Genomic DNA, 16,745 nt, shown 5'->3' on the forward strand with positions numbered 1-16,745 from the left:
TTGACAAATCCAGTGACCCTTCAGATTTGGAAATAAGGAAGAGGTCAGAGCATGAACAAATAGCCAAAGATAGTAATGGAGGAGGTTTTGAAAAACTTGTGCCTGGTGATGTGCAGTAGGCATCAAAATCTCCAGATCTGCAGCTCCAACGGCCCTGTAGGAGGTAGCCATTATAACTCCAGAGCACAGAGCAGAATCCCAACATTTGAGTAATATATAAAGGTGAAAGGAATCACAAAGCATCCTGGCAGGATAAGTGGATAATGATAGAAAAAGAAACAGCTTGGTACCATAGCATATACTATAGATCCAGTAGACTAAAGGAAGATACTGAAATAGTCCTCATTATCACTAGGGAGAAAATATTGTCAGCACATTCATTTTTGGAATTTATTTATTTATTTTTGGGTCTGGTCATGGGGCTTGAACTCTGGGCCTGGGCACTGTCCCTCAGCTCTTCAGCTCAAGGCTAGTGCTCTACCACTTGAGCTACAGCGCCACTTCCGGCTTTTTTCTTTTTGCTTATGTGGTGCTGAGGAATCGAACCCAGGGTCTCATGCATGCAAGGCAAGTGCTCTACCACTGAGCCAGCCCCTTCCCAGCCCCTGGAGTTTTTTTAAATAGGAATAGAAGAATTTAAATGCTTTTTTAGTTGTACACATAAGAAAAGTAAATGATTCAGGGTTTGGATATCTACTCTGGAATCAACATTCAATTCCCAAGTATTTATCCCAAACAAATACTGCTGTTTGCACATAAGCTGTATAGCAAATAGTTTATGGACTGCATTGTTATCATTATGTAAAGAATTTACTCATAATTGACTCAAACTGGAAACAATATAAAAGGTCTTCAGTGAGTGTATAACAGGTACATCCACACAATGGAATATTAACAAGAAAAAAGGAATAAACTATTGAACAATATAGATGAACTACTTTAATGAGGCTCTTTTTGGTGTTTATGTTAGCAAAGATTAATATTTGTATAAGTATAAAGGCACTATAGCATTTACTTTAGATGACATCCTGAAAAGACAAAACTGTAAAATCTGAAAGCAAACAGCTTTTACTAGAGATTAGAGATGAGAGAGATTATAAATATATAAAGAGGGCAGTGTGAAGGAATTAGGAGTAGGGAGGGGTATTCTACAGGTGAAATATTAAAAATACTTGTCATCTAATAGAAACTTAGAACAGATACATCAATGCCCAAATTCCACTTAATTTATAGTCAAAGCTAGAAATTACCTGGAAGTGCAGCCAACCTTCAAAAATGGAGAAATGCATTTTTTTGTACTTAGAAACAGCAAAAGTTAATCACAATAATTAAAAATAAATAATCTGTGGGAAGATGTTTTGAAAGTCAGTTCAGTCTGGCAAAGCAATCTAGTAACTGTTCACTCCCTTTAGCCTGAGGATTACACTTGAATAGAACCTAAGGATGAGACACCTAAACCCTACATCCCACTCACAATTTCCCCTTCTTCTGTAGAGAGAAAACAGTTCCATTTCAACACGAAAACACAATGATAGTCTTTAAGCAGTATGGTTAAAAAAAAAAAAAAACAGTTAAAATTGGGCTGGAGAGCCAGGCGCAGGTGGCTCACACCTGTAATCCTAGCTACTCAGGAGGCTGAGATCTGAGGATTGCGGTTCAAAGCCAGCCTGGACAGGAAAGTCCATGAGACTCTTATCTCCAATAAACTACTAGAAACCAGAAGTGGCACTGTGGCTCATGAGGTAGTGCACTATCCTTGAGCTGAAGAGCTGAAGGACAGCACCCAGGCCCAGAGTTCAAGCCCCACTACTGACAAAAAAAAATTGGGCTGGAGACATGGATCCAGAGATAAAGCACCTGCCTAGTTAGTGTGAGGCATAGAGTTTTCAATCACCAGTGTCACCAAAAAGATAGGTTCCTTGATTTTGCCTGGGCTGGCCTTGGACTGTAATCCTATCTGTCTCCTAGGTAACTGGGATTACATACATACATCATCATGTCCAGCTTGTTTTTTGAGATGCTCACTAATATTTTTACAAGGCTAGCCTCAAACCTCCACTTCCAATCTCTGTCCACAAACAGCTGGTATTTTGAATATATGTATGTGTATTTCAATAGCATGCATTTTCAATACATATATAGATATACACATATATAATTACATGATATATGTTTTTATTTATTTTTTATTTTTGTCGGTTGTGTGCCCTGGGCACTGTCCCTCAGCTTCAGCTCAAGACTAGTGCTCTACCACTTGAGACACAGTGCCACTTCTGGCTTTTTCTGCTAATGTGGTGCTGAGGAATTGAACCCAGGTCCTCATGCCTGCAAGACAAGCACTCTACCACTAAGTCACCTTCCCAGCCCCTATTTTCATTATATTTTGTAAATGCTGTGTTTGTATTGACACACTAATAGGACAGTGGAAGAGAAAAAATCTTAAATGATAAATGATAAATTGCCTGCCATGATGAATAAACAATTCTTGAAGACCTGAGTTAAATGTGTCATTTTTCATTGTTTGCTTTCAATTAATACTGGATTTAGTTTTTCACACATAAATACTAATGAGGAAAATTCAGCCTACAATTCTAGCTCAGCTAGTTTTTACTAACAATTAACTGTATATAGTTAAAAGTTAGGTCTTATCTGAACTGTGGCTTATATGTCATTTAAATTTTTTAAATTTATGGATGGCTACTTACCATATATTTTATGCTATATAATCATTTGAAAGCAAGATTTTCCTGAATACAATAAAAGTAATAACACCCTCATTTTTCATAATCAAGCATTAAAATGAGTGGTGAAACAAACTTTCTTGTTTAAGAAAAATACACAAACAGAACATTTCCAAGATAAACACTGTTATAGGAGCTACCATAACCAATGTTTTTCAACTTCAACAATACTTAGGTAAAGATAATCCTAACCTGCTATCTAATGTGGAGTTTACATTGCAACCCGAATGTTAGTACTTAATCTTTTTTTTTTTTTTTTTTTTGCCAGTCCTGGTGCCTGAAATCAGGGCCTGGGCACAGTCCCTGAGCTGCTTTTGCTCAAGGCTAACACTCTACCACTTGAGCCACTGTGCCATTTCGTGCTTTTTCTGTTTATGTGGTACTGAGGAATCGAACCCAGGGCATCATGCACGTAGGTACTCTACCACTCTACCACTAAGCCACATTCCCAGCCCCTAGTATTTAATCTTTCTAAAGGAAAGTAAAATTAGAAAAAAGTCTATTCCAAAGAGATAATATAAAATTTCATATTAAGAAACTTTTTTTTACTTCTATACTGAGTAAAGGAGGTAAGCATACTAAGCAATTGTTTTTAATGGTTTCAAAGAAAATCAAAGACTTGCATATTTCTGGAACACTAACATTTATTTCCCATAGTTACTGTTGGATTGACAACTCAGGTAAATGACAAACTGAAAATCCAATACATAGATTACTTACTAAAAGTTTACACATACAGAATTATAGAAAAGGGAATATCAAGGCTTTTCATAAATTCTAGAAATTCACTACATTCATTACCTTTAAATTCAGAACTGAAATTAGATGGTGTTTGGAACTGAAGCAGGGGATGCATACACTGAGACATGTTGGAAATAGCTGCAGGCCAGAAGAAAAAGAACAAGGAAAAGCCGTGGGCCATATCCATCCTGTTAACAAGGACAGCTCTCTCCGAGGCAGCTGCCAGGCTGCACGGCCTTCCACCCTGCAGATCAAAGGCAATGGCGTTTAAGATAAAACACTGGATCCCAAATCCTATTAAGCAGTTAAAATACATGCTAAACATCACCTTGAAATAGGGGTAATGATACAAGTGTCCTTGTTTCTGTTTCTCATTAAAAGGACCAGGTGCAGAAAGTCACGCCTATATTTGAAACTTGGAAGACTCGGACCAGAAGGATTATGATTCCTGGCCAACAACAAAATGTTGGAGGTTGAAATCAGAAGAATCACGGCTTCAGAACATCCCAGGCAAAAAGTTCCTGAGACCCCATCAGAAAAAGGTGGTGTAGTTTGTGCCGGCCAACCCAGCTACAGTAAGAAGCATGAACAAAAGGACCACAATCTAGGACATTCCAGTCAAAGAGCGAGACCCTGCCTGTTTGAATAACCAGAGCAAAAGAGGGCTGGAGGTGTGGTTCAACCAGGAGATGGCCACGCTTTTCCCTTCAAGCCCCGCGTTGCATTTATTTTTGTTGTGAATGCGGAAATCAGTACTTTAGAACTAAATCGATCTTTTATTCTTATTTTATTATCTTCAAATAGGTACAGGAAAGGGAAGTTCGTCTTCTGTCACCTTGACTTGTCCTGCACAGTTAGGAGATGGGAGAAGGGGCTGTCACCGGGGCTGCACCCAGCCAGCGGGTGACTTCTCAGTGACCTTCCCGGGAAGCTCGCCCTCACCCTGGTCGGTGGTGGGCTGAAGACAGCACCTGGCGGGTCATACCGGATCGGGACTGTCTTCAGGGTAAGCCAACCAGGACCCAGGAGGCCCGATGCCATGAGGCGTGTCTGCACAGCGACCCGCGGGGTGCCCCCCTTCACGGAGTGCCATTTATGTCACCTGCGAAGCCCCTGGGGAGCACCAGCATCCCACGAAGCTCAAGGCCAGCACCTGGGACCAGAAGCCTGCCAGGGGTTCCGCATCCTGACTGCAACGCGGTCTCCCTCCTGAAGAAGGGATGGGGATCCGGCCTCCAGCTCAAGGTCCCCACGTGACCTAGGACCAGCGTCAGGGCAGCGCCCGGCAGCCGCCGCTGGCGCCACAATGGGGAGTCCTTGCTCGAGGCGCCCCCTGCCGGCCGGAGGAGAAACTACAGTGGCTGTGGAAGGCCCCAGGTGAGCCCCGCGCTGGGACTTGAGATTTCCAGGGTGGGCTTGGTTCGTTCTTCCTCCCCCATTCCCTGGGAACCTGCAGCTTGGCTTGTTCTCCCCTGTCTCCACACTCCAAGGTGCTTGCACTTCATGTGCTTGCATTCTGCCTCTAGTTAAAAAAGTTTTCGACTCTGAGGGTGGGCTTTGTTGATTTTTTTTTCCTCCATGAAGGTCCATCCACATCTTTTTAGTTATTCTTGTTCTGTCTTTTCCGACAGCCTGGGTGCTGTCCCTGAACTCTTTTGATCAAGGCTAAGCGCTCTATCACCTTGAGCCATTTTGCTGTTGTTGTTGTTGTTGTGAGTAGTTGATTGGAGATAAGAGTCTCATGGGCACTTTTCAGCCCGGGCTGTCTTTGAACCCGCGATCCTCAGCTTTCAGAGTGGCTAGGACAGGCATAAGCCACCAGCACCCGGCTCATCCAAGTCTTTCTGATATTAACAAATTAACATGGACCTTTTAACTTTACTAAGAATTATTTAAAAACAGGAGGAGTCTATTTCTGCCTGCCAAATGAACAATATTTGTTTTTAAATGAAATTCTATGCTTTTAAGAATGGTGATAGAAGCCGGGCGCTGGTGGCTCACGCCTGTAATCCTAGCTACTCAGGAGGCTGAGATCTGAGGATCGCGGTTCAAAGCCAGCCCGGGCAGGAAAGACCGTGAGACTCCTATCTCCAATAAACCACCAGAAAACCGGAAGTGGCGCTGTAGCTCAAGTGATAGAGCGTTCGCCTTGAGCTGAAGAACTGAGGGACAGCGCCCAGGCCCAGAGTTCAAGCCCCACGACCGACAAAAAAAAAAAAAAAGAATGGTGATAGACTTCTGTTTTCCAAAACTTGGTAAATTCAGCTGTTTTTGTATCCTTCCTAATTTTCTTTGATCTTTTTCCATTCTTTTTTCTAAATTAAAAAAAATGGCAGTACTGGGATTTGAACTCAGAGCATTACACTTGCCAGGCAGGTAGTCTACCAGTTGGGCCATTTCCTTTTGTTGTTTTTCAAATAGATATCACTTTGTGTTTAGCCAGGACTAGTCCTCCTATTTATGGCTCCTGTGTAGCTAGCATTACTAATGTGTACCACCTTGTCCAGCTTTTTATTGGTTGAGATGGTGTCTTGTGAACTTTTTACCCAAGATTGCTGTCAGACTGACCCTTCTGATCAATTACCTCCCAAGAATCTAGGATTGTAGGTATGAGCCAGAGTAGTGAACTTCTTTTTCTACAGTTTTAATGTAATTTCAACCATCATATGATAAAAACATGCAATAAATAAGCAATATTTAACCAGGAATCTTGTTCAAAATTAACTTGTTATAAATGCATTGTCTTTGTATTCATTAATTATTCCTTATAGAATAGTTATAGCATGAGTCATTTGTAATTTTGATAGCTTTCCTTAATATTAACATTTGTTTTGTAGGTTCAAAGGGAAAAACATGAAAAAGTAGAGTTATTGTTTTTAATTGATGTAAAACATGAGCAAATATGATGTCTGAAGAGAATGATGAATCATGGAACATAGAAGATATAAGTGCACAGTTTAGGAAAGAATCTCCATCACAGTCAGTGAAGGATCCTCAATTTATTAAAGAAAGATCAACTTCATTAAATGAAGCTTCTCATCACCAGGAAAGGAAATCTTCTGATCAGACATACGAAACCGACTCCGTGGAGGATACATTACAGTCGTCATCCTCCTTTGAAAGAGACAGAGATGAAGACAAAAGGAAACAAATTCAGTTTACTGAAACAAGTCCTACAGATACCAGCTCGGTGCCTGAACTGGAAACGTCAGTAATTTCATCATTAGAAACCACTGAGAAGATTGCAGACATAATACTATCTGATGAGACAATAGAAAAAGTTAGTCCTCAAGTCTCTGAAGAAAATGAGGAAAGATTTGTCTCAAACTCAGATCTGTTTACAGTTAATTTGGAGGCTCATGGTTTACAAGAATTCCCTAAGGACATCTTAAAAGTCAAATACGTAAAGTATCTATTCTTAAATAAGAATCAAATAAGAAGTTTTCAAGGAGCAGACCCAGCAGATCTTCTAGGACTTGAGATTCTGTCTTTGCAGGAAAATGGGTTAACATCACTCCCATCTGAAATTCAGTTACTTCATAATTTAAGGATATTGAATGTCAGTCACAACCAAATATCATCTATACCTAAAGAAATATCAGAGCTTGGGAATATAGCACAACTCCTTTTCGATAACAATTGCATCAAACATTTTCCTTTCTCTAGTTTAGAAAATCTTAAAAAGTTGAAAATTTTAAATTTGGGTAAAAATAATTTAGAATATATAGACACTATGCCTAATTTGAAAACCTTGAGTGTTCTCAATCTGGAATATAATCAGTTAACAATATTTCCTAAAGTTTTATGCTTTCTTCCAAACTTACTTTCACTGAATCTCAATGGGAACTCAATAGGCAGTTTGCCAAAAGAAGTTAGAGAACTCAAACATTTAGAAAAACTAACAATGGATCACAATAAACTTACATTTTTGGCTGTGGAAATCTTCCAGTTATTCAGAATGAAAGAACTTCAACTGGCTGACAATTTATTGGAAGATATTTCATACAAAATTGAGAATTTCAGAGAGCTTAGGATCCTCATACTTGATAAAAATGTATTGAAAGCTATACCAGAGAAAATTACCAACTGCAGGATGTTGGAATACCTTAGTGTTAGTGATAATCAACTGACAGAACTACCTAAAAACATCCAGAAGCTCAAAAACTTACGAAAACTCCATGTAAACAGAAACAATATGATGAAAATAACTGACATGATCTCATATCTTAGTAATATACGTAGCCTGGAATTTTCAGGAAATATGATTTTACATGTTCCCATTGAAATAAAAAACTGCAGAAAAATAACTAAAGTTGGATTAGATTATAATAGAATAGTGTATTTCCCAGTGGGACTGTGTGCCTTAGAGTCACTTTATTATTTGACTTTTAATGGGAATTTTATTTCAGAAATACCTGTGGATATATCTTTCAGTAAACAACTACTTCATTTGGAGTTGAATGAAAACAAACTCCTCATATTTTCTGAACACCTGTGTTCTCTTATTCAGCTTAATTACTTGGATCTTAGTAAAAACCTAATCAAGAAAATTCCGTCATCTGTTTCAAATATGGTGTCACTCCGTGTACTTATTTTATCTTATAATAAATTTGAAACTTTTCCAGCAGAATTGTGTACTTTAAGATATTTGCAAGTACTTGATATTTCCAATAACCAGCTACAGAAAATCCCTTCAGAGATACATAATTTTAAAAGAATCCAGAAATTAAACCTCTCAAGCAACCAATTTATGTATTTTCCTATTGAACTATGTCAACTTCGATCACTGGAAGAACTCTGCATAAGTCAGATAAATGGGAGAAAGGTAAGAGACTGCTATTATAAGTATATATGTGTGTTGTACAGGTGTTTTAAACTTAAAGTGCTCCACAAAAATATGGTTTATAGATACACTTCTTAACATAAAGAGTTACAGGAACATTTTCACTGCAATTCAATATGAATTAAATAAAGCTGACAATTTTCTACATCTTTGTTCCAGTTTTAAAGGAATTTTAAAGTAACAAATGTCATATAAACACATCTCTGAAAATCTATAAATTTGAGACAATATGTTAAAAAAATCCCACAAGCATATTATTATAATAATACTGACACAGGCTGAGGTCAACTTACTTTTCATCTCCTTTTTCCTATGTGAGTTTGTAATTAAGTAATTATAAAACCACTGAACATACTCAATTTTAATTTCATTTTCTCCCTTCATATTGCAAGCATTTCTCCTAAGCATTTCTCCTAGATAAGTAATCTTCCCAATAATTATAACCAGTATATAACTGATGTTGCTAATAATTATTGTTAAGTACTTAGAAAGTTGTATTTTTCCTAATGCTGTGATAAATTTCTTCATAAAGATAATCTTTTTTTGTATTTTACACTGTTTCCTTAGGAAAATTTCTCTGGAGAATTGCTAGATCAGGGCCTGCCTTTCTTCCTTTCCTTTCCTTTCTTTTCCTTTTCCTTCCTTTCCTTTCTTTCCCTTCCTCCCTTCCTTTCCTTCTTTCTTTTTTTTTCTTTTTTTTGTCAGTCATGGGGCTTGAACTCTGGGCCTGAGCGCTGTCCCTCAGCTCTTCAGCTCAAGGCCTGTGCTCTACCACTTGAGCCACAGCACCACTTCTGGTTTTCTGGTGATTAATTGGAAGTAAGATTCTCATGGACTTTCTGGCCCAGGCTGCTTTGAACTGTGATCCTCAGATCTCAGGCTCTTGGGTAGCTAGGATTACAGGCATGATACACCAGCACCTAGCTTTCCTTCCTTCCCTCCCTTCCCTCCCTTCTTCCTTCCTCCCTCCCTCCCTCCCTCCCTCTCTCTTCCTTCCTTCCTTCCTTCCTTCCTTCCTTCCTTCTTTCCTCCTTCTCCCTCCTTTCTTTCTTTTTTGTGCTGGTCATGGGTCTTGAACTCAGGGCCTATACACTGTCCTGAGATTTTCTGTTCAAGGCTAGTGCTCTACCACTTGAGTCACAGCTCCAGTTTTGGCCTTTCGGTGGTTAAGAGAAGATAAGAGTCTCACAAACTTTCCTGCCAAGGCTGGCTTCAAACCATGATCCTCAAAGCTCAGTCTCCTCTGTGTGTGTGTGTGTGTGTGTGTGTGTGTGTGTGTGTGTGTGTGTGTGTGTGTGTGTGTGTGTGTGTGTATTTGGTATATGTATATATACTGATATAATGCTTATACTGACTTGTCTAGAATCTCAGTAATCACAATATGACTATGTTTAATACTAAACTAAAAGTAAGATAGCTTAATATCTGTTCCTAAAAACCCTAGTTCTGTGATCTTTTGCTTTAAAAAGATCTATCATTTGTCTCCTAGCTTGATCCTTCCCTCCCTCAATGGCTGAGGAAATAATTCCATGATAAATCTGACCTTTCATTAAGGAGAAAGGTTCTTGCCTCTAATACTGGCTACTCAGGTAGTAGAGATCAGGAGAATCTCAGTTCAAAGCCAACACAGGCAAAACATTAGCAAGACCTCACTAACAATAAGGTGATTGTAGTGGAATGTGTTGATTAATGATCCAGCTATATGAGAAGTATGGGTATACAGAATATAGACTGAGGCCAATCCAAGCCTCATTGAAAAATAGTTAAAAGAAAAGGGGTGAGGGTGTGGCCCAAGTAGTTGGGTACTTACCAGGCAAGCACAAACCCTGAGTTCAAATTGTTGTATTGCCTAAATATATTATACACAAACATACATACATACATACATACATACATACATACAATGACATCTGTTACCTATTTCCAGCAAGACAACTCCAGAAACAAGTCCAGAATATAAGTTCCATGTACTTATGTAACTTAGCGGTACATGCTGTATTTTCAAAAAGTTGCTATTGTACTCTTTTTAGTTTTAAATATAATCATTAGCTAATTCCTTTACTAATTTATGATCCTTTCCATCTCCTTTATGTATATGATGTCTTCCTTCAATGCTGTGCCCTTGATTCTGTTTTAAGAACTTCTTAGACCTCATCATACCTGCTGTCACTTCCATGTGCATAGTAGTCCCCAAATACGCATAATTGGAGCTATCTTGACCAATACTCAGTTCCATAGTTTACAATTCTCCTGGAGTTTCCAATGTCACTTTTCCTATCCTGGTCCCTGGTTATCACTGAGCCTTTCATGCGTAGATTACTTTGAAAACCTCCTATATATCCTCTTATCCTCTCTGACTTAGTTTCCTTTATAGTAACCTTTATAGTAAGTCAAAACAATCAGACTTCATTCCAGAGGACAATTCTTAATAGTCCTGAGTGCAGTTAATTTGCTGGGAGATGCCCAGAATCCTAGCACTCCAAAGTCTGAGTCAAAAAGAGTTGAGAATTTGAGACAAATCTGGTGTATATCCTATTATTCAAAAAGAATATCCTATGAAAATATTTGCAAGTGATGTTTTCAACCTGAGAACTGAGGGGGTTTGAATTCAGGACCATGAACTTGCTTGGCTTACATGTTTGACTTGTGCTCTACCACATGGGCCATGCCTTCAGTTCAGCTTTTTGCTGGTTATTCTGTTATGGAGTCTTTGAACTTTTCTGCCTGGTCCGGCTTCGAGTAAGATACTGTGGACCTCAGCCTCCTGAGTTAGGGAGAATTACAGACTAAAACTACCGGCACTGGGCTTTAATCCTACTCTTCTTAAAAGTCCATTCAAATTTCATCTTTCACATAAAACTCTCCTTTACTTCCCCAACTTATTCTGATGTACCTTCAAAGTATATGTATCTGGAATTATAAAAGCATAATTCATTTTTTGTTACAGCTAACAAGACTTCCAAAAGAGCTGTGTAATATGACTCAGCTTAAAAGACTTGATATCTCATATAATGCGATCAAAGAGATTCCAGGAAATATAGGGGAATTGAGAAATCTGGTTAAATTTGATGCAGTCAGCAATCAAATAAGTTATCTTCCACCATCATTTTTATCTTTAAAATCTCTCCAGCAATTAAATCTAAAGGGTAAGTAGCAAACATCATCAATAGGTCGAATATAAATGACATAGTTGCAAATTTTGCTGAAGAGATATTAAGCAATGTATTCGCTAGGCACAGGAAATGGGAACAGTTCCAGTCTTGTCTGGAAATATCAAGCATTGCATATGTCTTCTCTTTCAAAACCTGAACAAATCTTTTTATAACACATGCTGGTTCTCCTGATCATACTCAACACACTAGTAGCTTACATGCCTTCAAAAGTTATCTTTTTTTGGGGGGGGGGCGGGGGAGGGGTTCCGGTCGTGGAGCCTGTACTCAGGGCCTAGGCGCTATCCCTCAGCTCTTCAGCTCAAGGCTAGCGCTCTACCACTTGAGCCACAAGCCATTTCCGGCTTTTTTCTTTTTGCTTATGTGGTGCTGAGGAATCGAACCCAGGGCCTCATGCATGCAAGGCAAGAGCTCTACCACTGAGCCACCTTCCCAGCCCCCAAAAGTTATCTTTTACAAACTCAAAACAAAAGGGATATGAAAAAGTAAATCACAGCTCGGTGCTGGTGTCTCAGGCCTGTAATTCTAACTGAGGCTGAGATGATGTGAGGATGAAGGTTCAAAGCTAGTCCAGGCAGGAAAGTCCATGAGCCTTACCTCCAAACAAAAACCAGAAAACCAGGAGTGGAGCTGTGGCTCAAAGTGGCAAAGTGCTAGCCTTGAGCAAAAGAGCTCAGGGACAGCACCTGAGCCCTGAGTTCAAACCCCACAACCAACAGAAAAAAAGATTACTTGAAAGATATCAGAAGATATTCCTAAAAGTGCATGAAATACTAGGTTAGTATTTTTCATAATTCCTATCGTGAAATATTCACATTTACAGAAAATAATAAATGCCTATGTATTCATTTTTACATACTGGCTGCTAGCATTTTGCATATCCTAGACAAATGCTCTACTATTTGAGCCATATACTCCTAGCCACTTTTGCTTTTAGTTATTTTTCAAACATGGACTGAGATCCTCCCACCGATGCTTACACACCATTGCTTCCCAGCTTGATTTCTGAGATAGGGTCTTGGTAATTTTTGATTTTATAGAAAGGCATAATTCAATTACTTTTCTTTTACTATTAGGAAACAATCTGACAGATCTGCCTAGTGGTATCCACAACCTTTTTTCACTAAAGGAGATAAATTTTGATGACAACCTTTTGCTGAGACCTCCCATGGAAATCTGTAAAGGAAAACAATTATATACCATTACACGCTATCTACAAAAGGCAGATGAAAGAGATGGTAGGTGATGAGTGCTCTATGTCAATAGGAGCAATTTCATGGTATCATTTAGCAAAGCCAATAGAATATCATCTTCACTATTCTGAAAGTTAGGCATTTATTTTGCTTATTCAGAATAATTTAATTCAGAACTACACAAACTGAACCTTTGAAAAGAGGCAAATTCCATGGAAGGGTGGGCTACTTCCTACACATTGACCTCAATACCTCTTTCTTTCTTCCTTTCTTTGTTTGTGGGGCTTGAACTCCAGGTCTAGGTACTGTCCCTCAACTCTTGTGCTCAAGGCTAATGCTCTACCACTTTGAGCCACGGCTCCACTTCCAGTTTTTTTTTTTCCGGCTTTTTTCTTTTTGCTTATGTGGTGCTGAGGAATCGAACCCAGGGCCTCATGCATGCAAGCCAAGCGCTCTACCGCTGAGCCACCTTCCCAACCCCTGTCCCTGAGATTCTTATCTCCACTTAACCACACAAAAACTAGAAGTGAGGAAGGGATGTGAAGGGTAAACCAAAGGAGGAGGCTGCAATGCTTGGTAAGAAATGTACGCATTATCCTGCCCATGTAATTGTAACCCCTCTGTACAGTATGTTCACAAATAAAATAAAATTAAATTAAAAAAAAGATATACAAATATATATGGTATATATATTAATTGTATAATTAATATATAATATATACAATATATGATATATAATATGGCTAACATGTAACATAATATATACTAATATATAATCTATAATATAAATATTAATGTTATATGATATTGTATATAAATATAATATATATTGGTAAAAAAAAAAAAAAAACTAGAAGTGAGTCGGGTGCCAGTGGCTCAGACCTGTAATCCTAGCTACTCAGGAGGCTGAGATCTGAGGATAGCGGTTCAAAGCCATCCCGGGCAGGAAAGTCTGAGAGACTCCAATAAACCACTCAGAAAATCGAAAGTGGCTCTGTGACTGAAGTGGTAGAGCGCTCACCTTGACCTGAAGAGCTGAGGGACAGCGCCCAGGCCCAGAGTTCAGGCCCCACGACCGGACCCCCACAAAAATAAGAATCTCAGGGACTTGCCTGCCTGGGATGGCTTCAAACTACAATACTCAGCCTTCTGAGTATTGTGGATTACAGGCATGACCACCAGTGCTTGGCATTAGTCTTTTAGTAGGCTTTGCATCCTAATTGTGGCCTGATCCAGAGAATACATAGATGGATTGCTTTATTTCTAATTTTTTTTAAATAGATAGTTTTTCTAACAGCTATATTTGCCTTGAAGGAAGTCTGTAGATGATTTCCACTCATGCCTATTAGTTTGAGCCCCACTGCAATCATCTGTTTGCCATCTTTGAAATTAAAAGACCATAGTAGCTGTCTTTAACTTTCTGTGTAACCCATGTTAATTATTGTTACTAAAAAGGAATATCCCACAATAATTCTCTTTCTGTAAAATGAAGATTTGGGTTTTTTTCCCCAAGGATCCACAAAGTATTTCTGATGTTTTAGGAGAAAGGATACTGTTATGGAATTAACCTTCTAGCTAAAATTGTGTTGCTCAAGTTCTTAAGGAAGGAGGATTCATTGTAGTCTTTTTTTGGGGGGGAGGGGAGTCCTGTCGTGGGGCCTGAACTCTGGGCCTGGGCGCTGTCCCTCAGCTCTTCAGCTCAAGGCTAGCGTTCTATCACTTGAGCCACAGCGCCACTTCCGGCTTTTTTCTTTTTGCTTATGTGGTGCTGAGGAATCGAACCCAGGGCCTCATGCATGCAAGGCAAGCACTCTACCACTGAGCCACCTTCCCAGCCCCTCATTGTAGTCTTTATGGGAAAATGCAATAGGCAATGGCAATAGATCAGAGAGAGAGAGAACCTCACTTAAGTTTCTGTGTATTCAAGTCTTCCTACTGCAGCTTAAGCACCCATGAGGGTGAGGAGAAGTCGTATGGGGGATGTATTTATTCTGCAATTATCAAAAATCATAAAGTCTATGAAACTTTTACATGTAGGTTTGGAATTTTCATGGAATTGTCATATATGCATGGAATAGAAAAACCAGGGCTGGGAAGTGGTTCAGTGGTAGAGTGCTTGCCTTGTCTGCATGAGGCCCAGGGTTCGATTCCTCAGCACCACATAAGCAGAAAAAGCCGGAAGTGGTGCTTTGGCTCAAGTGGTAGAGCACTAAAGAGCTGAGGGACAGTGCCCAGGCTCAGAGTTGAGGCACCACGACTGACAAAAAAGAAAAGAATAGAAAAACTAGGGATCTGGAGGCATATGGCTCAATTGGTAGAGTACATGCCTAGCAAGCAGAAGGCTGTGAGTTCAATCCCCATTACCTCTAAAAATAAAGGAAGTAAAGAGAGAGAAAGAGAGAGAAGAAAACCCAAAATATATTTGAGATGAACATAGTGAATGGAAGATCTGAAGTATAATACTAATATATATAATTCAATACCGACATATATTTGATAGAAATACAGAGGAAAACAAAATATTAATTCAAAATGGAGTATCTTCTTCAAAAGAAATAGCTAAAATTTCTTTTATTTCCAAATGTAGAGAAAATCTTAGAGAAGATAATGAAGGTTGTTGCCAGTAATATCAATGAAACAAATTTTGAATTTTTGCATCAAAAACTAAACCTGGCAAGCTCAGAAACCAGTATCTCAAAGAGGTATGTAGGAATGGCATTTATGTCATCGTTATAATATGTGGTTTTGACATAGTCATGTTAAACTCTTATTTGTTATGGAAGATTTATTTTAGTTTATTACACATTTGAGATTCATGTTGGGAAGGCCATAGAGTGAAAGAAAGAAAAGTCTTTAAAGATAAAAATGCTTGGTTTTTAATCCAGCTGGATTTCGTGACTCTGGAAAGACCCTTTAACTTTTGTGTGCCTCAACTTCTTCCCTGGTACAATAGATTCTAAGAGACTTGTCTTTAGACTCAAGTGAAATCAAGCTGTAAGTATGTGGTTAATAGTAGTATTTGTTTATAATCCACAATTATTATTTGCAGTCTTGAGAACTGAATGTAAGTTGAATTGTTGACTTATAAGGAAACAAGAGATACCATTCATGTTCTATGTGCCAAACTTTGTGGCAAACTTTCATATAGACACTTTACTGATTATTTACTGATTAATTTTGGCTCACTTTAATTTGGTAAATGGGTTTGAAAAACATATATACAATTTAAGTTTGGTTATTAAAATAATTGTTACTTAATTTCTTTCAGCAATGTTCCATTAAAGGAAAGAGCCTACCAAACTTTGGTTAAATGGAAAAATGAAAACCCATCACTCACAGCTGCCGCTTTAAGAGACCAACTAGTTCGGACACTAAAAATGATTGGAGTTTATGAAATAATGGACAAAATAACAGCTTTAACTCTTTGTACACGTGCAATTAAATTCTAAACGTTGAAAACTTATGAAGCATTTACATAGTTGAAGCTGGATTTTCAAGTCACTTCATGTCATCAAACAAGAGAATTATCACTTTCTTTGCATTAAGAAGACATGCCAATTTATGACTACGCCAATTTATGACTACAATTCTAACGTTAGCACAATAAAATATTATAGACAGTGTTGTATATTTTTCTGTTGCCTTAGAGTGATATTGAATTTGAAAATAATTTCATGAAAATTTCTGATGTAAGCCAGGTAGGTGCCAGTGGCTTACATCTATAGTCCTAGCTACTTAGGAAGCTGAGATCTGGAACAAGGTTCAAGCCAACAGGGCTGGAAGCTAGGCTTAAGTGATAGAGCAGCAGCAGAGCAAACAAACCTAATGAGTGAAAGGTTCTGAGTTAAAAAATTGTTATACTTTTGCATAAGACTTACAGGTAGCAAGATTTTCCTGTTTTGGTGCTCCTCCCTTTTTTTTCCTACTAGAAATCACCTTCCATACAGGGAATATATTTCACGTATTTAGGAGGAGGTTCTCTTGTCACATTTAACATCTTATTCCTTTGCCATAGTCACTAACACCAGAGTCTTTGATGTATTTAAGGACAGTGATT

General features: G+C 38.6%; 1 protein-coding gene across 1 annotated transcript; it reads left to right on the plus strand.

The window, feature by feature from the left end:
• The first annotated feature begins 6,387 nt into the window (after positions 1–6,387).
• Positions 6,388–16,215, plus strand: Lrrd1 (leucine rich repeats and death domain containing 1). Its single transcript, XM_042684645.1, has 5 exons — positions 6,388–8,307; positions 11,273–11,471; positions 12,572–12,733; positions 15,276–15,390; positions 15,957–16,215. Exons 1-5 carry the CDS (start codon positions 6,388–6,390, stop codon positions 16,135–16,137), a joined length of 2,577 nt encoding a protein of 858 aa, XP_042540579.1. The 3' UTR covers positions 16,138–16,215.
• The last annotated feature ends 530 nt before the right edge of the window (positions 16,216–16,745 follow it).

This window comes from Dipodomys spectabilis, unplaced genomic scaffold (assembly GCF_019054845.1).
Source record: "Dipodomys spectabilis isolate Male_0828 unplaced genomic scaffold, ASM1905484v1 ptg000089l, whole genome shotgun sequence".
NCBI lineage: Eukaryota > Metazoa > Chordata > Mammalia > Rodentia > Heteromyidae > Dipodomys > Dipodomys spectabilis.